Source organism: Myotis daubentonii, chromosome 5, assembly GCF_963259705.1.
Source record: "Myotis daubentonii chromosome 5, mMyoDau2.1, whole genome shotgun sequence".
In the NCBI taxonomy this organism is placed as follows: domain Eukaryota; kingdom Metazoa; phylum Chordata; class Mammalia; order Chiroptera; family Vespertilionidae; genus Myotis; species Myotis daubentonii.
In genome coordinates this window covers 58,753,281-58,776,865 of record NC_081844.1, presented here as the reverse complement: position 1 = coordinate 58,776,865, position 23,585 = coordinate 58,753,281, and the positions used below count along the sequence as shown (strand labels likewise).

General features: G+C 37.3%; 1 protein-coding gene across 4 annotated transcripts in view; it reads right to left on the bottom strand.

Annotated features, from left to right (window-relative positions):
* Positions 1 to 23,585, bottom strand: part of SLC10A7 (solute carrier family 10 member 7) — a 195,593-nt gene that overhangs the window by 112,613 nt on the left and 59,395 nt on the right. For 3 of the 4 annotated variants that reach the window (XM_059697898.1, XM_059697900.1, XM_059697897.1), the window contains exon 5: positions 14,674 to 14,712. The exons of the other annotated variant lie outside the window; for it this stretch is intronic. In XM_059697898.1, the coding sequence (XP_059553881.1) occupies positions 14,674 to 14,712 (39 nt within the window). The remainder of the gene's footprint in view (positions 1 to 14,673; positions 14,713 to 23,585) is intronic. 4 annotated transcript variants of the gene reach the window in all.

Here is a 23,585-nt window from a genome sequence, read left to right as displayed (position 1 = left end):
AAATAGCACATATGTATTTTTTAGGTTATCATAAGAAAATGGAACCAACTTTATCATTAAGAAATCATATCTGATTAACTATTCATCCATTCTTTTAGTATCTTAAAATTCTGTCTCTACTTTTCTCCATCATTTAGAGATATATGTCACTCCCCAAAACTCCTCCAGCCCAAGTCACATCTTTATTATTTTTTATATCTCATTGAACAAACTTTAACCTCTGATGAGATGATAAGACCAAAGTCAAAGCAATACTGTGAATTATAAACATATGAAACTGAAGTGCGGGGGCTGTAACAAGATGCTTCTCAAGAAGGAACTGTATTTGCTTTTATGTGCTCTCATATCATATTGCGAGTTCAAGCTATCTGCTTCCTCATTATCACCTTGGCTTTTTCCTTTTCTTTTTTCTTTCCTTTCTTTTTTAGTCATTTCTATTTTATAAGTACTTCTAATGCCTCTCAGATGTTAATTTGATCTGTTTTTATAAACCATTGAAATGATTCTTCCATTTTTCAGACTTATATTTATACCTCTTCTCTAAGATACAGTACAATTTTTTTTCAGTCATGCGTAGATTTCAGCTCACGCTTGTCAATTTAATTGTATTATATATTTCACAAGTTAAAGTATAAACTTTAAGAAAATATCTTAAATACCAACAGTGCAACAATGATCTACAATGCCATATAATGTTAAGCACTTACAGATTCTTATTTTAAAATCTCCAACTCTTTAAAAAAAAATGTACTAATCACAGTTGTAGCATTTTTTCATGGAAAACTTTCTGATATATATAAAATGAAAATTATTTCAACAATAAGAGCATATGGGGTGATAATCTACTACATAGGGATAACCTCTCCTAGTCTACTCTTAAGGGTTATTGTGAGAAGAAACTTTACAAATCACCAATTATCAAAGTTAGATGTGGAAATTAGTTTCCACACCCAATTTAAATCTATACTGTGAATATAAAGCAATATAAGTTTCTTATAGCTGGAGCATTTTTTATTGGGAGTAAAATCATACAAATTTAAATCACTTTAAAGCAAGATAAACTTGGTACATAATCATCAAAGTGACATTGCACTTGTAAAACTAATTCAACATATAATTGTAATAATTAGCATGCATTTTCAGAGCATATTATATATAAGATATTTTACAATCTTAGATATATTAAGAAAAGAAGTTAAAATGAATTCTATTTACTCATTTAACAAACATATTTTGAGTGCTTTCCATGTGCTAGATACTATAGGAGCTGGGGACAGAGCAATGACCCAAACCAAACCAAATAAATACCTTCTCGGAACTTGAATTTGAATGGGGAAGACAGAAAAAGAACTAACTAAATAAACAATAGATAGATAGATAGATAGATAGATAGATAGATAGATAGATAGATGTTGGAAAACAAGTATTCTAGAAAAAAAAGCAGAGCAAGATGACAGGCAGTGCTAGAGATGGAGCAGGAGGTTAGAATTTTAAGCTAACTAATTACAATCTATACTAACCAGTTATAATCTAGATGGAAAGTCATCAAAAGAACTACACAACCATAAAAGAAAAGCTAGCAAAATTGTTTCAAGGGAAAGCCAGGCTTAGGAGCAATGGATAGGATATGGGAAGGATGAGAATAATTCCAGCAAACAGGGGGGTGGGGGACAGGAAAGTGGTCCAAGTGTTGGGCGGGGGGAGGGAGGAGAGAGTGAATCAACAGTGAATATGGGAATGAATGAAAGGCAGGAGGAGAGAGAGGATGGGCTGCTCTAGGATCCCCAAATGGCCAAGTAGGTGGTGGGCAATTCCGAGGCACCGAAGGCATGGGGAATGTGAGTGACATACAAAAGTAGTATGTGAGGACAGTCTATCTCACAACAATGTACAGGATGGCGAGGAAGAAGATTGGATGCATTGCCTTGGCTCTTGGAAATTACCAGAAGCACAATAATGTTAACAAACATTATCGCCTCTAAATGCATAGATAAAAAGAATATAAACTTTCAAGTGAAAACTAGAAACATTTTATAAAATAACTACTTATAAGAGAATTTCCTCAATGATAAAAAGAAAGCCAAACCACAAATATCGACTACTAGACCCAGTCCTCTATTATCTGAAACTCTGTTACTAAGAGAGCTATTCACCTTACTCCATAATCCTCAAGCTAGACACATTTTACCACTCGTTTGTATGCACATTTGCAAATTAAATGGATAGAAATAAAAATGAGGTTTCTATGCCCTAGCCAGTTGGCTCAGTGGATAGAGCGTCTGCCTGCATACTGTAGGGTTCGATTCCAGTCAAGGGCACATGCAGGCTCCTCCTGGCCCAGGACCTGGTCAGGGCTCATGCAGGAGGCAACCAATTGATGTGAGAACACATCAATATTTCTCTCTATCTTTCCCTCTCTCTTCCACACTCTAAAAAAAAAAATCAATGAAAAAATATCCTCAGATGAGAATTTTTTTTTAAAAAAATGAGGTTTCTATAATTTTCAATCACTATTCCATGTACATCTCCATTTCACATTTCAAACAAATAATTTTATCTTAAGTAATTGTATTAATGTCATGTGTAATATCCTAAGGTAGAGAAACAATTTTTAACAGTCATGAGTGCTGATCTAATTATCTTCTGGGACAAGCATATATGTCACTGTGTAGATATGAGAGTAACACTACAAAGATGGACTTACATGGGATAAAACCCCGGCAGGGGCAGCAACAGCAGAAATTGACTTCTTTAACAAATGATACCATAATCAGCCTGGCCAGTGTGGCTCAGTGGTTGAGTGTTGACTCAAGAACCAAAAGGTCACAGTTCAATTCCTGGTCAAGGCACATGCCCTGGTTGTGGGCTCAATCCCCCGGGGGGGGGGGGTGGGCATGCAGGAGGCAGACAATTAATGATGGTCTTTTCTCTCATTGATGTTTCTATCTCTCTATGCCTCTCCCTTCCTCTCTCTAAACGTAATAAAAGCATATATTTTTAAAAACCTGATACAATAATCAGGTGAAGTGCTTTCAAATTGTGATTTGTATTAACTGAACCCCCATATAATAGGCTTTGCATTTTTAAAAATAGATTAGATATGCATTTTAACTATAAAACTAAAGGACAGTACATGCAAAATTTTATCTGACATGGTGATAGGGAAGGACTATCATATGGAAAATATCCATATGGAAAAGGTAAATACTTTTGATAGACATAAAACTTTAAACTTCTACAACAATATGCAAAGTAATGAATCCCAATTCATACATAGTACTACATGCAAACATTAACTCAAAGTAGATGACAGACCTTAAATTAAAAACAAAAACTATAAAACTCCCTGAAGAAAACACAGTATGAAAATCTTTGTGACTTTAGGTTAAACAAAGATTTCTTAGATAGGACACAAAAAGCACAAGCCATAAAAGAAAGAAATATAAACAAATTGATAAAAATTTTAAAACTCTGCTCTTTGAAAGACACTCTTAAGAAAGTGAAACACTTGCAAAATACATATCTGATAAATGGCTGGTATCTAAAACATACTTAAAAATTAACCATCTATATATATAAAAGCCTAAGTGACCATTTGACCATTCACTATGACGTGCAATGACCACAGGGGGCAGACGCTCAATGCACAGGCATGGAAACATGGAACAGACTGATGAATCTCAGAGGAAAGTGGGGAAAAGGGGAGGGGGAGAGGGTGGAAAGAGATTTACCAAAGATCTTATATGCATACTAGAGGCCCGGTGCACAGATTTGTGCACCAGTGGGGTCCCTCGGCCTGACCTGCGGGGATCTGGCCAAAACCGGCAGTCCGACAACTCCTGAGGGGTCCCAGATTGTGAGAGGGCACAGGCCAGGCCGAGGGACCCCACCGGTGCACGAATTCGTGCACTGGGCCTCTAGTTCAATTATAAGAAAACAACCCAATAAAACAATAGGCAAGAGATCTGAACAAACACTTCCCCAAGAAGGCAAGTAAGCACATAAAACAATGTCCAACATCATTAAACATTAGGGAAATATAAATTAAAGCTATGATGACATACTACCATGTAGCTATTAAAATGGCTAAAATAAAAATACTGCTAATACCTAGGGCTGGCCAGGCTTAGGAGCAACAGAATTCCTCATACATTCCTGGTGAGCATGTACAATGGTACAACCACTTTGGAAAACGGTTTGGTGGTTTTGTATGTTAAACATATACTTATGTTTGACTCAGCAATCCCACTCCTAGGTATTTCCCCAAGAGGATGAAAGCATATGACTATACAAAAACTTGTACACAAATATTCAAAGCAGCTTTATTCATAATCGCCAAACATAGGAAATAGCGCAAAGCTCATCAACTGGTAAAATACCAAATGTAGTACTATTTAGCAATAGAAAGAAATGAGCTACTGATAGATACATACAACAACACAGATGAATCATAAAAACTTAGGCTATGTAAAATAACCCAGATTCAAAAGGCTACATACAATGGGATTCTATTCATATGACCTTCTGGAAAAGGCAAAAGTATAAGGACAGAAAAAAAAATACTCAGTGGTTTCTGCTTTTTAAAAACACCTAGTTTTTAAAAACTTAAATGAAATCCAGTTTTCTTTGGAGGTGCAATAAAAATGGGAGAGTGTTTAAAAATAATTTGGAGATGATAATCTACTATATTTTACTTGAAATTTAATAGTTAAAATAAGGAGTCCTCAAACTTTGTGGGGCCCAAACACCCATCACCAGAGGGAAATTAAGAATCAGTTGGTCTGGGATCACACTGTGAAAAGCGACATTTAAATCCAGGATGCCAAGAATCATACATTATTCTTTTTGTTGTTTTGTTTTAGTTCTAGAACCTAGCAGAAGTCCACAAATGTTTCAATAAAATTGATACAAAATCAAATGGCAATATGCAGTGAATCAGAGCTAAGAAATATTTTGATGTTTGATTTTTTAATTTCAGCCAACTATAACATGCCATTACCAACAGCACATACCACTGATTTTTAAAAGTGCTAAATGTTTCCTTGAAAAGCTGCATCCATGCTAGAGTCTGGATGTCTAACATTGCTTTCATCATAAAGACCAGTAATTAGAAGGAAGGTTCTTTTTGGTTGGTACTAGTAGAAACCACAAGTTTATACAGTTTATGCATCCTCAGATGCCTTTCCGCTTCTTTCCACGTGTACAGCTTTATTTTGGAATGGCAGTGGGGTCTGACTCAATGAAGTGAATATATTAATAAGAGGGAAGTAAGTCCCTCCTCCCCCACTGCACCCCTTGCCATATGCCCTGATAGGCTCATCTTAAGAATCTGTAATGCAGATAAAGACAGGAAAATTGTTTGGCTCACCACACTATTATCCCCAGGTCCCCCAAATATTAGCTTAATAAACAAAAGAATGATGGCAAATTTTTGTTTTGAAGAAACAGAAGCAACAAAATCTCAGACATATGCCGAAGCAATTTCTTCACCGATACAGATCCTAGGGCATTGGAAACTAAAGAGAAAATAAACAAATGGGACTACATCAAAATAAAGAGTTTCTGCACAGCAAAAGAAACCATCAACAAAACAACAAGAAAGCCCACTACATGGGAGAACATATTTGCCAATGCTATCACTGATAAGGGTTTCACCTCCAACATTTATAGGGAACTCATACAACTCAACAAAAGGAAGATAAACAATCCAATCAAAAAATGGGCAAAGGACCTAAATAGACACCTTTTAAAAGAGGACAATCAGAAAGCCAAGAGACATATGAAAACATGCTCAAAGTCGCTAATCATCCGAGAGATGCAAATCAAAACAACAATGAGGTACCATCTCACACCTGTCAGAAAGGCTATCATCAATAATTCAACAAACGGCAAGTGCTGGAGAGGATGTGGAGAAAAAGGAACACTTGTGCACTGCTGGTGGGAATGCAGACTGGTGCAGCCACTATGGAAGACAGTATGGAGTTTCCTCAAAAAACTACAAATGGAACTCCCATTGGACCCTGTGATCCCACTTCTAGGAATATATCCCAAGAAACCAGAAACACCAGTCAGAAAGGATATATGCACCCCTATGTTCATAGCAGCACAATTCACCATAGCTAAGATCTGCAAACAGCCTAAATGCCCATCAGTAGATGAATGGATTAGAAAACTGTGGTACATCTACACGATGGAATACTATGCTGCCATAAAAAAGAAGGAACTCTTACCATTTGCAACACCATGGATGGAATTGGAGAGCATTATGCTAAGTGAAATAAGCCAGTCAATGAAGGAAAAACACCACATGATCTCACTCATTTCTGGATAATAAAGACCATTATAAACTTATGAACAAAAATAGATACAGAGGCAGAGCTGCCTCGAACAGACTGTCAAACTACAGCAGGAAGGCCGGGGAGGGTTGGGGGGCAGGAGGGGGGTGGGTAAGAGATCAACCGAAGGACTTGTATGCATGCATATAAGCATAACCAATGGACATGGACAACGGGGGGATGGGAGCATGAGTTTGTGTGTGGGGGGGAGGTTGGGGGTTAATGGGGGGGGATGAGGACACATTTGTAATACCTTAACTAATAATAATAATAAAAATAAAAATAAAAAAAAATATTAAAAAAAAAAGCATAACCAATGGACATAAGACACTGGGGGGTAGGGGAGGCCAGGGGATTGTCAAGGGCGGGGGGGAAAAATGAGACATATGTAATACTCTTTGTACTATTTTAAGCAATAAAAAAAAAGAAAGAAAAAAAATAATGATAATTCTACCTAACTGGGAGAAAGAATGGCCTAATCAAGTGAAACTTCTGAACTCTGAATTTTAACATATCTTTAAAAGAAATAATATTTTCAAAGCGTTTAAACTCCTTCTAAATCCTAGAGTCCCACAAAAAAGCAAATCTACCCAGAAAACCACATCACCAAGAATTCTGCTTCCAAGACAGAGCCCACTGTGGCCGAGTCTCCCAGATCGGCCTTTGGACCTTCCACCGCATTTCAATCCCTTCCTTCCTTTCTGGTCTCTTCAAAAGGCCTGGGTGCTCCCACGGGTGCAGAACCCAGGTGCTCCACAGAAAACACCACCCAGTGGTCCCTACCTTCATCCCTGTGATGCAAGATGAATACATGAGAGCACCAATGTGGCAGGAGCAGGATTCCGGACAGAAACGGCCTGGGCTTCCATCCTGGTCCCACCAGGAACATGCTCTGTAAACTCACACATGTCATTCAACCAGGTGCCTTGGTTTCCTCTTACATAAAATGGGATGGTAGTAACTGTTCGTACCTAATGGGGCTGTTATGAGGGCTACAAGATTAATGTTTGCACAGTGCACAGAATGGTACCTGACACATTCTGAGCACTATAAATCTCTGCCACTTTTAGCTATTAACCACCCCAGGCTCAGAGGTTCAAGAAATAATCACTACCTCCCATGTCCTTATTCCCACTGGCCAGTGCCTTCAGAACTGGGTACAATGTTAGCAGGAAGAGTAGTTGCCTGCCATCTGTGAATCTGAGTAGGAACCCAAAATCTAGAACTTGAAAAGTGGCCCCGTCCTCTAAAATCAACAATCCTGGTCGATCAAAGCCATTGAATTTCTGTGAGCACAAGCTAAACAACTTAGTGTTTATTTATTAGCAGCAGTCTATTCATCTGCCAAAGTCCACAAGGCTGAAACAGAAAGTATAAGCAGAATATTAAATAATGAAGAATAACAATCCCCTTCCCATGTAAGTTCTAGATATACAAAAACCTATTATCAATAATGTGATCTGGCTTTTAGAGCAAATGTCACTTGTCATTAAAAATATAGAGAAAATTTTAAAAAAGAAAAGAAAGAAACAGAAGCAGAGAAATGAGAACTATCTACCACATTATCATCAGCTTGTAGCTAGCTATTGGGCATCTCCTACTAAAGACCACATACTGCTTTTCTAGACAAGTGTTAAATAGAAAACACTCTAAGGAAAGAAACAGAGTCTCTGATTCTAGGGGTTTCCTCATTTAACCTCCCCAAATGGTGTTAATTCTCCCTTTGGATGAAGTGATTGAGAATGTTAAAAACAAACAAACAGGGCTGCCCAAAGTCTAAGAACAGTTCTGTAGTGCACTAGATTCAAATTAAGGAAATGTAGTGTTGGTTTTAATCAAATGTTAGTATCATATTTCTTAGGAGGCCCTTTACAAATATCCTGCCCCTCTCCCCACATGTATATTTATTTATTTTTACCTAAATGGGTACAGAAGCGAGTACTTTTCCAGTTTGGGAATGCTGACATTTTAAAAATTGATAAGAATTAAAATAAAAGCACATGGCATTTGTTAATGGGTAATAAAATAACTTCAGTCAATTGGCTAGTTCTAAACCAGTAGATTTCTTTAAATAGTAATGAAATCATTGCTTTAAAAAAAATCCATCATTATTAAAAAAAAAAAAAAAAAGTTGCCTCAGCCTCCACCAAAATTAGATTTGTAAGTTGCTGGTCATTCCTATAATTAAATCTATGTCACAAATTTGCAAGAAAAATGGTCACTGTGACTAATGCATTTACTTGCTACACAAGCCCTGTCAGACAACACAGAGCATTATGCTGCTAAAATGGAGTAGGTAAGGATTCTATACATTTTTATTAAGTAACAAATACCATTTTATTTACAATGTCTGTACTTTGCATAAGAGTTTGCTTTAGAAACAAATCCAAATGTAGCTTTCATAGGGTTTTTCTTACACAAGCATTATAGCAGCTTATTTTTAACTCTACAAACATGTTGGGTACACACGCATACTGCTTTTCTAGACAAGTGTTATATAGAAAACACTCTAAGGAAAGAAATAGAGTCTCTGATTCAAGGGGTTTCCTCATTTGACCTCCCCAAATGGTGTTAATTCTCCTTTTGGATGAAGTGATTGAGAATGTTAAAAAAACCCAACCAAACAAAAAACAAACAAACAACAGTGCTGTCCCAAGAGGGAGTTAGAGCAAGATGACTTAAAGGACCCATAGACAAAGAATAAGTGATTAAACTTACTCTCTTTTCATAGAAATCCAGGCTGCAGGAAGGAACAGTTCTTGGTTTGGTACTCGTTCTAACTTCACTGTTTTATCAAAAGGAGGACAGGCATTGGACTCAGAGCCTTATATACGCAGCAGAGGTTAGCTACAAATTAACACTAGTTTTTTTCCACTTGATTTATTTCAGTTATCTTTTATTCATGACAATATTTTTTTTATTTACAGTGTTGATGTAAAGTTTTACTTAGAAATCAATTTAAATTTTAAAGGTGAGTTTTATTTAACCTAATAATACAAATAATATGTCAACAGGGTAAAACTCATAAAGGTGCCTGAAATTTAGAAAACACTGCATTAAAGGCAGTTCTTGTCTTCCCTCTTTCTTAAACCTTTGATTGTCATTTATGGTTTCATGTATTCATGCTTTGCATATTGGCTTCAGTATTTAGAAAAGTGCCTTGAGTTGAAAAGATTCAGTACTTGTATGTTAATTTTATATGGTACTTTCCTATTTTGTGCCACAGTGCTAACTGAGCCAATGGTACTTTTTAAAGAGAAAGTAGTCTTTCTCAGCAATCTAGCTTTTATGATGTTCATTTGTCCCAAGAGGTGAGGAAATGAAGTGCATGGCCTGACAAGGCGTTCCATTTCATAAGGTGGAAACCAGCTCCCCATCGTTTGAACTTAGGGTAAGATATGGTTATTTTAAATCCTGGTTTTATCAAGTCCTTAACAGTAAAAAGGATGAACTTAAGATAACATCCTATAAGGTGGTACTGAACACTGCTGAATAATTCAGTTGTTTGTTCTGGCAATGAAAATAAAAGGCTGTTTTATAAACAGGTCATGAACTTTTGGGGGAAAACCAAGATCTTTCAACTGAATAACTTGGGTTGGTTAAGATTTTGAGCAAATTAAGGGCAAATATCAGCATAGTTTTCAGTATTGCACAAAATGGGTATTCTATAAACATAAATTAAAAATGGATGTCCTAGATTTAGGTTACAGGAAAATCAAATTAACCATCGAGTCATATCTGGTGGCATCCTTAACCTTCTGTTAATATTTGAGATCTTGCTCTGATATTTTAAAAGCAATGCTGCCCAGCCATCAATGAGTAACAAAGCTGATGTGCTTCTTCTCTGACTGTGCTAGGTGTGGCTGAGTATATTTTTGCACAAGAAAGGAAGAATAAAAGAAGTTACTAAACATATATCCCAAGTTCTTAAAACATGCGATTTGTGTTTGAGATTTCTTTCTTTCGGCAACTATAATAGCCTAAGTTAACTATTCAAATCTTTCTACAAAGCCGGGTGATAATGGCAGCCCAGCCACAACAAAGAGGAAAGGCAGAACAACTAGGTAAGGGAATGAAAATATGTGCTGGCTAGTTCTTCAGCTCAACGCAAGGAGTCCCTTTCACACTTGGTCTCACATGAAAAGAAACAAAATTAGTCATCTTAGAATAGCAGCAATGCCTATTTCCAGAAGATTTATGTGAAAAAAAGAAAACCATTTCTTAATACTTTAAATGAAGAGAGTTAGAAAGCAAACAGTGACTCAAAGATCTTTTAGGCTAAGTGTTATTGTATTCATTAAGATGACTTTGTTTATAACTGCAGCTATTTCCAAAATCCTTACATTTCTGTTGCCATGAATTGCTAGGGTTTTCCTCTAAGGTCAGGAGTTACCAAAAACAATAAACTAGGTTGAGGAGTCTAAAAAGAAGTAGTTCTGCCTTTTCCTTTTAAATGTTAAGGTGTAATTCTTGAAGACACGGAGACACCAAATTCAGCCTCCAGACAAAATGCTAAAAGTCTAACAAATCATGTGACCAAAGTTTTTTTCAACACAGTTGAATCTTTTTAAATTAAAGAAAGGATTTTTTAGCTGGAATTTTTCAAAAAGTGGCTAATACCTATTTTTTTTAAATCTTCCTTTTGATGAGGAAGGAACACAGGTGTTTGAACTTGAAGTAGATGGTTTTACATAGAAAATATGTATACAATTTTGATAACACTATAGTTATTCAGGGTGGCTGACTATCAAATTCTATTAAAATCCCATGAAGGGAAATCTCAAAACACTTATTATGCTCCACAATTATTGTAAACCAAACAATTTAAATAAGAGGAGGAGATAATGACATTAACTTTTTAACTTAAAGCAATCCTCTGTGGCATGATTTTAAAATATTCTCTTGGTCTGAAATTTATGTAAATTAAATTCATCTATCATGGGTTATTACCAGCCTAGCTACATTTAAAAAAAAATAGTTTTCTGTAACAATTAGTTCTTTAAAACACTGTGTTTTAATTAGACCTGGGACATTATTAAACTAGCTATAAATATGTACAATATTTTATTTGGTATACCCAGATGTCTGAAAATCAACAAGAATGCCCTCGGAGTTTTTTCTTCAAAAATTCTTCTAATAAAAGCCTTTCATTCAAAGTTTTAATGTAATCTGAAATAAGTACTCTTTTCAGATTCCATTATATAAATACAAAAGAAATGATCACTCATAACCAGACAGTAATAATTGGATCAGCGTATTTTAGCACTCATAGGAGTGAAGTCAGAGATAACCAATTTCTTCATTATATGAATGTCCATGGCCACACACACACAAAATCATGGCAGACTTTGAATAAAACCTAGGTTAGTTATTTCTACCACATCACACAAGCATCTTACCCCATTTAATCCTCACCACAACTGCACAGTTTAGGTTCTATCATTATCCCATTTTACAGAGAGGGAAGGTTATATGGTTAGGCTGGTATTCAGCCAAGTAAGGATTAAAACTCAGACAAGTCTGACTCCAGAAACCATACTACCACCCATAATACTAAATTTTAAGAATAGGTAGATATGTTCTATTTATAAAGAAAACTCCAAATTCTAACATGTACCACCACCCTTTTAAGAATAACAAAATTATAACAAAACATGAAGGTTATAATTTGGAGTTCAAATAAGTCCTTTTCCAAGCCCAAGTCAAGCATCAACTTATCTACTGACAACTGCTGTATAGTGTTCAAAGTGCTGGCTGCCTTAGGAACAGAAATCCAAATGTTAGCTCTCAGCAAATTGCCACATATCCCAAGCCCTCCAGTGGCTAGGTAGAATCATATGACTAAGTTCTGCAATAAACTATTACTGCAAGTATGGTGCTGAAATTCTAGGAATGCTGTTTTTAAAAAGCAGTTGTAGCTGTTAGGAGAGCTCTTTGCCTGGCTCCCCAGGTATCATTTTGGCTGGAGCTTCAGCAGCTCTCTTGGATCCTGAGGCAGCCCTGGGGTAGGAAGCTGCATGCTGTGGAGGGTGGAGGAGGAAAACAGGCGCCTGGGTTCACAAGGAGACCATGAAGCCTGTTTGCCATACGTGGACAGCCTCCCTCCAGATGTTACCTAATAGAGAAATAAGCCTTTATCTTGTATAAGCTGCTGTTATTTTTTTGTTAAATAAGCTGAACCCAATTCGAATTGATTTAGTTCAGACTCATACATATTTTATATTCCAAGGTTTATTGTAACTATGATGGAAAAGGTGAAAAAATAAATTATTTCTTTTATAATATTTGAGCAAACACATCTCCAAACCATAATTTTCATTCTCAACCCCTTTCTGGTACCTTTCAACTTTGGGAAAGGAAAAGGAGGGAAATGAAGCGGGAAGAAAAACGGAAAAAAGCACACTCTGCCTCTCTGCCACTGCTGTGCGTCCTTTCCTCTCTTCTCCAGAGCTAGGTCCTGCCATTCTTCGAGACCCAGCTCAGCGAAACTGTTTCCACCGGACCTTTGAATTCAGTGCATACCCCCTATGCCATCTGACAGCTATAGAACATACAGCAACATCTTTTGCTTGACTTCTTAACTTTTACACTGTATTTCTTTGTCTATGTGTCATCTTCGCAACGACCTGCATCATATTTCTTTGCACCCTTACAGCTAGCTACCAGAAAGCTATCTGTGTGGCAGCACCTCAATAAGTACTTTTGATTGATTAGTCATGTTAAGGTGAGATGGAAGACGAAGAGTGAAAAAAGAGCACAAGACTAAGGAGTGAGAATGTACAAACTCTTGGAAGTAAGAAAGCATAACAAAAACGCTGAAGATTCCCCAGGGCAAGTTTGCCTTCACCGGACCTTACCAAAGAACTGGGCCTGTAGAACAAACACCGTGAACTGTTTGCTGTGCACACGGCCAGTGCAAAGCTTAACCTATACCTAACTGAGCTTGTTTTCCAAATAAGGGACAGCGTACTTTGCTTCAGTTACTCAGACAATTGCCTTAACCTCACTTTCTTAATTACCTTAGACATCTGACAGAGTAAGAGATCCAGCTTAGGAAACCATGTTTCCATAGTGAATGTATATGATTCCAAACCATATAGTGAAAATTGGCTTCTAGCAAGATCATCTTTAACATATTATTCTGTCAATGTGAAAACATATAGAAAGTAATACTTGCACACATGCAATAATGACTTAAAATATTATTGCGTCTAAAATAAGTAGTTCGCGAGATCGTTTTCATTAAATAGACACTATTATCTCTCTTCTAAATCCCAATAATAATACAGCTTTGGGAAAAACATTACTACTTCTTTAAAAATAAGATATATTTTAAACTTATTTTGCAGAAGCTACATAAGTAAAAGCTCGGTAACACTGAAACATTAAAATCTGTATAGAAGTATATAGAATTAACACATTTAAACATATCACATGTTTAAAAGCTTTCTCTCCATTTAAATACATACAATAAGTCAAGAACATTTTATACAGAAGCAATTGATATTTTGCCTAGACTCATGAACCAATTTACACCCCACTGATTCTAGTCTCAATTATTTGTACTACATATCTGCTAATAAGTTCTGTACCTAAAAAGAAAGTTTCTAATTTATTTCCATGAATTAAGCAGTTTTAGGGAAGATATAAGTAAAAATATTCAATTGACAGAAAATTCAGCTTCTTTCTCATTCTTTCATAACAAGTCTTTATTACATCATCTACTTAAAAATGATAAAATAGTATTGTCCTTATCATTATATTGGTTCTACTTATGAAAGCTGAACTATTTTTACATAGAATTTATAGTCTGCCTGTCAAAAAATATTGCATTTTCTTGCAAATTACTCATTAATTTCCCCATTTCAACTTTTTTCACATAGATTTCTCAGAAGAAACCAAGATAGTAGCTTCTTTGACAATGAAATGTACAAAATAAATGACATGTCAACAAGTAAATTAGCATTCCCTTTCTGACCAGCTGGGTCATGTTTCCTTTTCAAAATCCTCAGTCCCATGATACAAAATAATAATAATCTAAAAGACCTCATTAAATGATCAATATATTGACATAACCTCTATAAGGAGACACATAGTGTTTTAATTGATTCCATGAATCCATTAAATGGAATATTAAACCCAAGTCCCCAATTATATTGTAAGATAAATTTTTCTTTATTAACTAATTTTCTCCCAGTTACGAATAATGGAGCATAAAAAAATTAAAACACTTTTATATATAACTAAACAGTAAAAGAAGCCCAATTTCACTAAATCTTTTATACAAATAATATCATAACAAAAGTTTTAATAGACAAGTTAAACCATGTTTACTTACCAGAAAACTCCCAAAGGCTGAATTAAATATTGCTGCTGCCTATAGAGAAAATAAATGGGGGGAAAAACTCGCTGAAGGTGAATAGGAAAAGCAAAAGCAAAGGTTATCATTGTCCCATCCCCCACCATTCAAAATCTTAAAACATTGACCCTATAAAGCAAAGTTAGTCACTGCTTACAAAAATTGCCAGTGGCCTATAGTTTACTAAGATAGATGAGCTGTAGGTTAGGAATTCATAAATAATGGGTCCCGAAAGCAAGCAGAAAAGGCGTGCATGAGATGCTCTGAACCTATATGACAGTACCAAAGAATTGTCACCAGTAGTAAATTGAAACCTTGTTGTTATTGATTTTACTACTAAAGTTAAAACAATCAGAGGGTGATTTATTCATAAGAAATTTCATATTACTGGGAAGTGAAAAACCAGAATTATATTAAGGAAACATTAACTACTCTCTATCAGGGAGCCTAAGTCCTCAGAGACACACCCAGCAGAGTGAGATCTGTGGCCTCCATACAACACACATTAAAATAATGAACAGTGTCTTAAGACCAGGGAAGTTATTGCGGTTCCATTAATTCTAAGGTAGAAAAAAGCAAAAAAAATTCTATTGGGTGTTCAAAATTTAAAGAAGAAATATTTGACTTTGCTTACCAATTATCCAGGGAATACACAGTAGATGTAACACAGCTCTTAACTTTAAATCAACCACTGTATTCCTTGAAGCTACACCTGAATCCTAAAAGCTTCTCCTATTATTCAAAAAGGATAGGAACTTGTATAACATCCAATTTGATGAAAGGAAGGATAAAGAAAGAAAATAAAAGGAAAAAGGAGGGGTAGAGAAACCTATTCACATTTCCTGAAGATCCAGAGCAGAATTATATTAATCATCATGGACACTTGCAGCAACTTCGTAGTAAGAAGACGATGCCAGTTTAGCAAGTTGGAACAAAGTCCAGAGCCAGGAGCTAGGAGCTGCAGCCGACATGCCTTCTGCTCCAGAGGAGGAGGCGATGAGAGTGCATGGGTAATGAGATCCTTGGCTCCACAGAGCTTAGCGCTCCTGTTCAAGTTCATAATTAATTCAAAGCTTTGATAATTTCATTAGATCTCTCCTTTGCTGGCCCCATCAATAAAAGATGGCACTGAACCACACCTCCTCTGTGGCATAAACATAGGCATAGGCACAGACCAGGGAACCCTCTGCTTCATGACAGGGACAACGGCATATGGTATTCCATGTTGTGCAGGGAGCAGTGGAAGAAACAAAGATTTGGCTAAATAAAACAGTGCAGGGGGCAACGGTAAACTAGAGCAACATACATGTATCTTCCTGGAGTTCCGTTATGGGTGATTCAGGAAAAAAGTTTGATGTGGGGGGAGGAAAAGAAGTAAAACAGTAGAAAGAAATGAGCTGTGGTGAGATCAACAAGGAACTCTACCTTCCTTTCTACAAAAACGCACCTCCCTCACAAACAATGTTTATTTCCAGGTACTATGTTGGGCTTAAAATGGATTGATCTCTATTTTTAGTAAAGAATGAGGCCTTCCCCTTTGAGCTCCTCTCTTCCAAACTTGCTCCTTTCCCGTGCCTTTCCCCAACCTTAAACTAGCTAACTGACGGTTTTGCCTAGCATTAAAAACGAACAAACGAAACAAAACATGGATGGTTAGAAGTACCAAGGCTCGGCAGTCAAGTAAAATAAATGTCAATTACTATTCAAATCGCCATACTCACACTACATCCAGTTCTCTTTTTAAACCCAAACACAAGAAATGTATTTCATATGATTGGCTGTCTCCCCGCATTTTATAAAATGACGGTGATGACAGTGACGAGATATCTTAGATACTCAAAGATGCTTCAGGCTCACTTATTCCTACTTGCTTTTCTGGCAGAAGTAATGGATTTGAACTCACTCACCTACACTACCACTTGGTCCTCCCAGGCAGTGAGCTCAAGCAGTTACTGGTGAAAAGCTTTGGGTACTCCGAAGAATCATGTAAAATCAAACACTAACCCAAGAATGTAGGGCTCAATATTAATAAATAATTAAGTTAATAGCTGGCTCAATCCTGCATTTGTAGTATATAAAGGAATTACATTTCCCAAGGTTCTGAAGAGTGATAAATATTCAGAGTATTTAATTGATGTATAAGGGACATGTGTATCTTTTGACTTAGTGAGGAATACCCAGCTGTTTAGTATCATATACAAGGCTCTCCATAAACAGGTTTCCATCTGGAGAGAGATCTCATTTCCTGCCTCAAATTTTATATCCTTACAACACTAACCTACTTGTGATTCCCCGAACTCATCATGTGTCTTCTTACCTCTTTCTTCCCTGGCCTGAAGTGTCTTTCTCCTTTCTCTACTACTGATCTCAGCAACTCAGCTTGGCCACTGTCCTTCCAAGAAGATTGCAATCATCTCCTCCAGCACACACATGTCCCATGCCTGCTGCCACAGCATCCTGAGCATAGCTCTGCCATGTCACCAGCCACACAATGAAATGACCTACCTCCCTGCCTTCCTGCCCCACTACAGACTGATGTCTTCTAAGGAAGAAATCTGCTGAAGCTCATCCTAAGCTCCTACATGTTTACTATAGATTGCTGAAATAAGTAGAATTCCCAGAAACATTCCAAGTCTACCTCTTATACCAAGTTACTCCGTGTGTCTGGCAGAATCCAAGGACTGGAAGACACAAGACTGAATCTGACCAGGCTACAACCAAGCAACAGCAATGACAGACTTCAGTCTCCCACCCAACATAAGCATCTCTTTGACATCCTATTTTGCTTCCTGTTACCTTCCTATTATGATAGTTACATAAATATGCATAACATAAATAATGTTTTAAAATCTACCACTACTATAAAACAATAGAGTTAGTTAAAAAATCTACATTACCAGGGAATGTTCTGCAGCTAAGAGGATGATTTGCCTATACCAGTGATGGCGAACCTATGACACGCGTGTCAGAGGTGACATGCGAACTCATTTTTTTTGGTTGATTTTGTTGTTGTTAAATGGCATTTAAATACATAAAATAAATATCAAAAATATGTCTTTTTTTTACTATGGTTGCAAATATCAAAAAAAATTCTATATGTGACACGGCACCAGAGTTAAGTTAGGGTTTTTCAAAATGCTGACACGCCAAGCTCAAAGGTTCGCAATCACTGGCCTATACTGATATGAAAGCACAGTGATATTTAAAGTGGAAAAATAAGTTTCAAAACAGTGTGTGTAATTTCTTCAATATGGTTTTGTCCACACCACAACGCAATTCTCAGACATTAGCTAGGTGTGCTACAAGTCAACGCAATGTGCTACTATCTACCTGAAACTAGTGTCAGCTCCCACAGGTTAAGGGTTCAGTCCCATAAGAGTGCCCCCATTTTGGATGTCAATCACAAGTCTAAGTTGTCACCTGTGCTTCTGGCCAACTGGCTATAAATCAAAGGTTCCCACAACCCCTCCTTGAGTTTGATTAATTTGCCAGAGCAGCTCACAGAACTCAGGAAACCAGCTTCCTCACTAGATTACTGCTTTACGTAACGCATGAGAAGCCAGATGGGAGAGAGGCACAGGGCAAGGCATGGGGAAGGGCACAGAGCACTCATGCCCTCTCTGAGTGCACCACACTCAGCACCTGCAAGTATTCACCAACCTGGAAGCTCTTGGAACCCTTCCCTCTGGGGTTTCATTACATAGACCTGGCTGATGAAGTCATCGGCCATTGGTGACTGAACCCAATCTCTAGCCCTTTTCTACTCCCCAGAGTTCTGGGAGTCAAAGGAAAAGTTCCAAACCTCTAATCACAGGTTAGTTCCCCTTGCAAACAGTCCTATCCTTAGGTTAGCTAGGGGCTTCCCCAAAATCACCCAATTAACAACAATAAACACCACTGCCTGCTGTCTTCCCTTAGGAAATTCCAAGGGTTTTACGAGCTCTGTGCCAGGAACTAGGATGAAGACCAAATATGTATTTCTGATTATAAATCACGACATCATATTCCTATTGTGTAAACATTTACACACACACACACACACACACACACACACATATACATATACACAGGTGTGTGTAAGAAAACATCATTTTTCTAAAAGGGATAAAAAAAAAAACCCTCCAAGCCCTAACCGGTTTTGCTCAGTGGATAGAGCATCAGCCTGCAAACTGAAAGGTCCCAGGTTCGATTCCAGTCAAGGGCATGTACCTTGGTTGCGGGCACATCCCTAGTAGGGGGTGTGCAGGAGGCAGCTAATCGATGTTCCTCTCTCATCGATGTTTCTAACTTTCTATCCCTCTCCCTTCCTCTCTGCAAAAAATCAATAAAATATATATTTTTTAAAAACCCTTCTAACTATGGTTACATTTCTTGAATGGGATTGAGCAAAGGTCCTTTTTTATTTTTAATTTTGTTTTCTGTCCTATTGGGCTTTTGTTTCTAACATGTTATTTTTTTATATGTCACAAGGGTTATCTGGCCAGGGAGATGTTCAGCCATTTATTGTTTGCATTTTGAATTTCTTTGTTGTGTTAAAATGTAATAAATATTTCATTTTAAAATGAAATTAAGATTGCAATCCGTACTTTGTACATTAGAGGTATCTCCTGTTGGCTGCCTGACAAGCTGGGGTTGCCCAGCCCCTGCACCTCGCTGCCCTGGGGATGAGAGGCCACAGGAGGAGCCAAGGGCTGCTTCCAGGAGTGTCTCTAGTGCGTGAATATTTGGTTTTGAAAATAAACCAAAATCCACTATTATTTCTGTATTATAACAAACATGGCTGTTATAATACAAACCTATGAACTGAGATGGAACATGAGCCACCAAAGACAATTCTATCTGAAGGTAGAACTCTTCAAGTTATATGAGCAGACTCTCTTAGGATATGAGTTTCCTCTCCTCTGCCTACTAAAAGCCACACCTGAGACAGTTCACTGATTTTTCAATGTAGCATTTCATTGATCTCTTTCGCTAGAAACAATTTAATTACCCTTTCCCCAAGTAGGATATTCCCTTCTACAAGAATGTTCCATTACAGCAAGAATTTTGTCTAATTTGTACAAGATTGTATCCTCGGTGCCTAAAAGAGTAGCTGGCTCATAGAAAACCCTCAATACACATTACTGAATAAATGATTGGGTGAGTGTATGAATGGATACTTCTTGTGCTAACTGAATGCCCTGCACAGTAATGTTTTCATTACTGAACTCATGAAACCTACCTGCAAAGTGTATTCCTTGGTGTAATCACATCTGATGGGTAATTAGATCAATGCTAACTGGGGGGAAAAAAGTTCATATTGAGGTGTTTTTTAAATACTGTGTAGATTGGCTTCCTTTATATTACACATGTTTAGATAACATATTGCTTTTAGTATCAGCCCAATTTTACCCAATATATGGTATTTTACTAATGTTTCATTATATATTGTACAGCTTGTCTTTATTAAATTATTTTGGAAAATTGAGCAAGTTGAATAATGAATTCATTTCTTCATACCCTACTTGGAATTATTTAAAATAAAAAAGTAAACTTAAAAAAGAAACCTGAAAACAATGGCGACAGAGAGTCTTCTGGCTCATAAAAGCAAGCTTTCCCATTGCTGGCTGCTTTTAAATGTTCTGAAGTTCTACCTTACAGTAAGCCCCAACCTTCCCCTTCCTTACTGCCACGCACTGACCATGCGCCATGCTGTGCAGTTCCGTAAATATCTAATCCCCTTTTCATTTTTTATGTTTTAAATTTATCTTTATTGTTAAGAGTGTTACAGATGTCCCCCCTTTTCCCCCCATTGACCCCCTGCACCCCACACCACCTCCCCGCATGACCGCACTTCAAATATATGAACACCGTTAGGTCCTACCCACGTCTTCTAAGTCTTCTAACACTGTATCTAAAACTCAGAATGCTGGTCCAACACCCCTCTTTATCCTTCTCTCATCAGCGCACTAAATAAAAACCAAACAAACATGAAATCCATTGTTTATACTACACGTGAACAACCTACTGCAAGTTAATGTATGGAACTTCCAGTATTCACTCTTGCATACTCTGCTTCCCCAGTCAATGTATAAGGTTCACCAAAATGTCAAAAGGGGACATTTATGGTTCTTTCAGAATTTCTAATAATGCTTGCTCCAAGCTGAGAATGTGTGGTAAGTATCTATTCTAAAGTAAGATATATATCCATGTAGTACTTATAAAAAGACATGAAAACTAGGCCAGGGACCATTTCGCATGCAGGCTATATGGTAACAACCTAGAAATTGCAGAGGAAGAGTAATAAAAGGATATTTCCAGGACTAGAGTGTCTTTTGACTTTTTCTTCCTCCCCTAGGGGAGAAAGCCAACCTGCCACCACACCTCCCAAGCTGGGGACAGGAGACATTGCCGGAAAGCAAGAATGGCATTGCTGTCCCATGCTGGGTGTTTACTGAAGGAATAACGTACTGGCTAGGCTGCCACAGGAGGAGAGCGCCCCCTGAGAGTGCTGGGAGCATCGTGGTGCTGTATTCCCTAGGACTGGAGGGGAGGGGAGAAGGATGTGTAAGTGAACCAGAGGAAGGTACCAGACATAGAGAAGTTAGTCAAAACCAGAGAGGGAAAGCAGGTGAGTGGCTCTGCACTCTCCAGGGAATGCTGATCAGCCCACGGAGCAATAAGCACAGGTTCACCCTGCAAAGGGTAAGACCTAGAAATGAGACCTGCAGCAGGCGGAGCAGAACAGAAAGGGCATTCCACTCAGGAAGAGCAACTAGGGACTCTACTTACAAAGTCAAGAAAGGAACACAGGCTGCATCAAGGGTGAGCACAGGCTTAAGTTACACTACCCAAGTGATTCAAGAACCCCAAACGCGTGATTAATTCAAAGTACAGGGAAGACCAGTGGAACTCCTGAGGCCAGAAAAGAAGCAAATGCGAACCGTCTCTGAGGTCACTTCCATGATCCAGACCAAAGTGGGTTCCCAGATAAAATAGCCCCACCGCAGGAGTTTACAATCAAACATCACACACAATGTTAGAAAGCTGTCTAGGACAACAGCAGCACTCTAACGCAGTTAGGAAAGGAGGAGAAATTGATTTTCCACAATATACTAAAGAAGAAAATACTAGATAAACTAAAGACCTAGATTTGAAAAGTAAAACTTGAAGAAGAAATTATGAGAAATGATCTTTATGCCTTTGGAAAAGGAAACAATTTTTTAAAAGTAAGACACAAAAAATTCACATGAGAAAGGAAAAGCTAGGATTGCCATGCAACGAAGTTCTGGCCAATGAGATATATATATAAATTGATATAGGCTTGCCGGGCATGGGGCTGGGGTGGGGTAGGTAGGGAGGTTGGGTTCTGGCCCTGCCTTTCTTCCCTTCTTCCTCCCTAGAGCTCTGAAAGCTATCTTGCACCAGAAGAGAAAGACCAAGAGAAATGCCGAGACAGCCTCTCTAACATCATGGAGCCTCAGAACAAATGCCAGTGCCCCTACCCACAGCCATCTTGGTAAAGGAGACAAGTCCCTGCCTGTGGAAGCTACTTTCAGTCTCATTTTCTATTCTTTGAAGTCTAACTGATACAATCTTGTTCCTAAACAAGGGAGAAAATAATAAAGGACTAATCAGGCCCTATCTCTTGTTCCCATTGCCGATGGCGTAACACGAAAGATATGGAAAAGAAAACTGACTATTGGTGATAACTTGGAGATCAAAGCTGTATTGTCTTACCCCAGAAAAGTTCCTCAATATGTGAATTTATATCACTTCAGCCTCTGATTCACAAGAACTGACCTAATATTTATTTCCTTTCTAAGCATAGGTTCAGTTCCAAAAAGAAAAGACTATAAAGACATCAAAGATTAAATTCTAATCCTTGGGTTTCCATTAAATATGGAAACATAATATTGTCTTTTTACTTGTCAGACATTTTGCAAAGTGTCATAGAAAAGCAAAATATTTTTAAAGAATTAGGAAAAAGTTTATTCTGTTTGCTTTAAAAGGCAATTATAATGGATTTCTGATAAGCATCTTCATTGCTAGGACATTTTAATATTCACTATTTAATTACCACTATTTTCACTGTATAAATCTCATAACAAGTAAAATTAGAGTTATACATTTCTCTATTACACTTAAGTACTCCTGAACCATAATACAGAAGTAAATATATAGAACACCAATTAAAATGCAAGTTTATATACCATGCTCAACATTAAAGGGGCACTCTTCATTTGATTCTATTATTTTGTTACCGAGTTTTTAAAGCAGCAATGGCTACAAAGTAGAATATTGTTCTGAAATGAGTGTTGAATATTTCTTCTCAACAAATAAATCTAAACGAGGACTATAATACTGCTACAAGGCATTCACCAATTTAAAGAAAGATTATTTTTAGAACATGTACCATTAAAAGTCACCATTTTAATGACCACTTCAACTCCTTGTTCATACATATGCAAGTTAAGAGTAAATGACATCCACTGCTTTTCTGAGAGTAAGCGACATTTCCTCCCTCTTTCTAAAGGTCCATTTCTTGATACCAATGGAAAAAATTATTTAATATCCTTAATCTTGAAGTGAACTGGGGGTGGCTATTCTTGTTTATAACTATTCATCTAAATTCAGGCAAGGAAAAAATATATTCAAGTTACTGTTTCTGGGCACTAAATTGAATCAGGTGTCTTCTCCTCTTAAGAAAATTAAGTTGCTTTTGTGCAAGAGTGTTTTAATGAGAACAGAGCCTGCCGACAGTGATAAATGGGAATGACACCAGAGAGAGCATGTAAGCAGGACAATATGTGCATGTAACAGTCTTACAGCCTATTTTTCACTGACTATTCTGAATGACTCCGCTGTTTCTTAAGGGGCCTATTAATCTCAAATTTAGTTATTACACAACG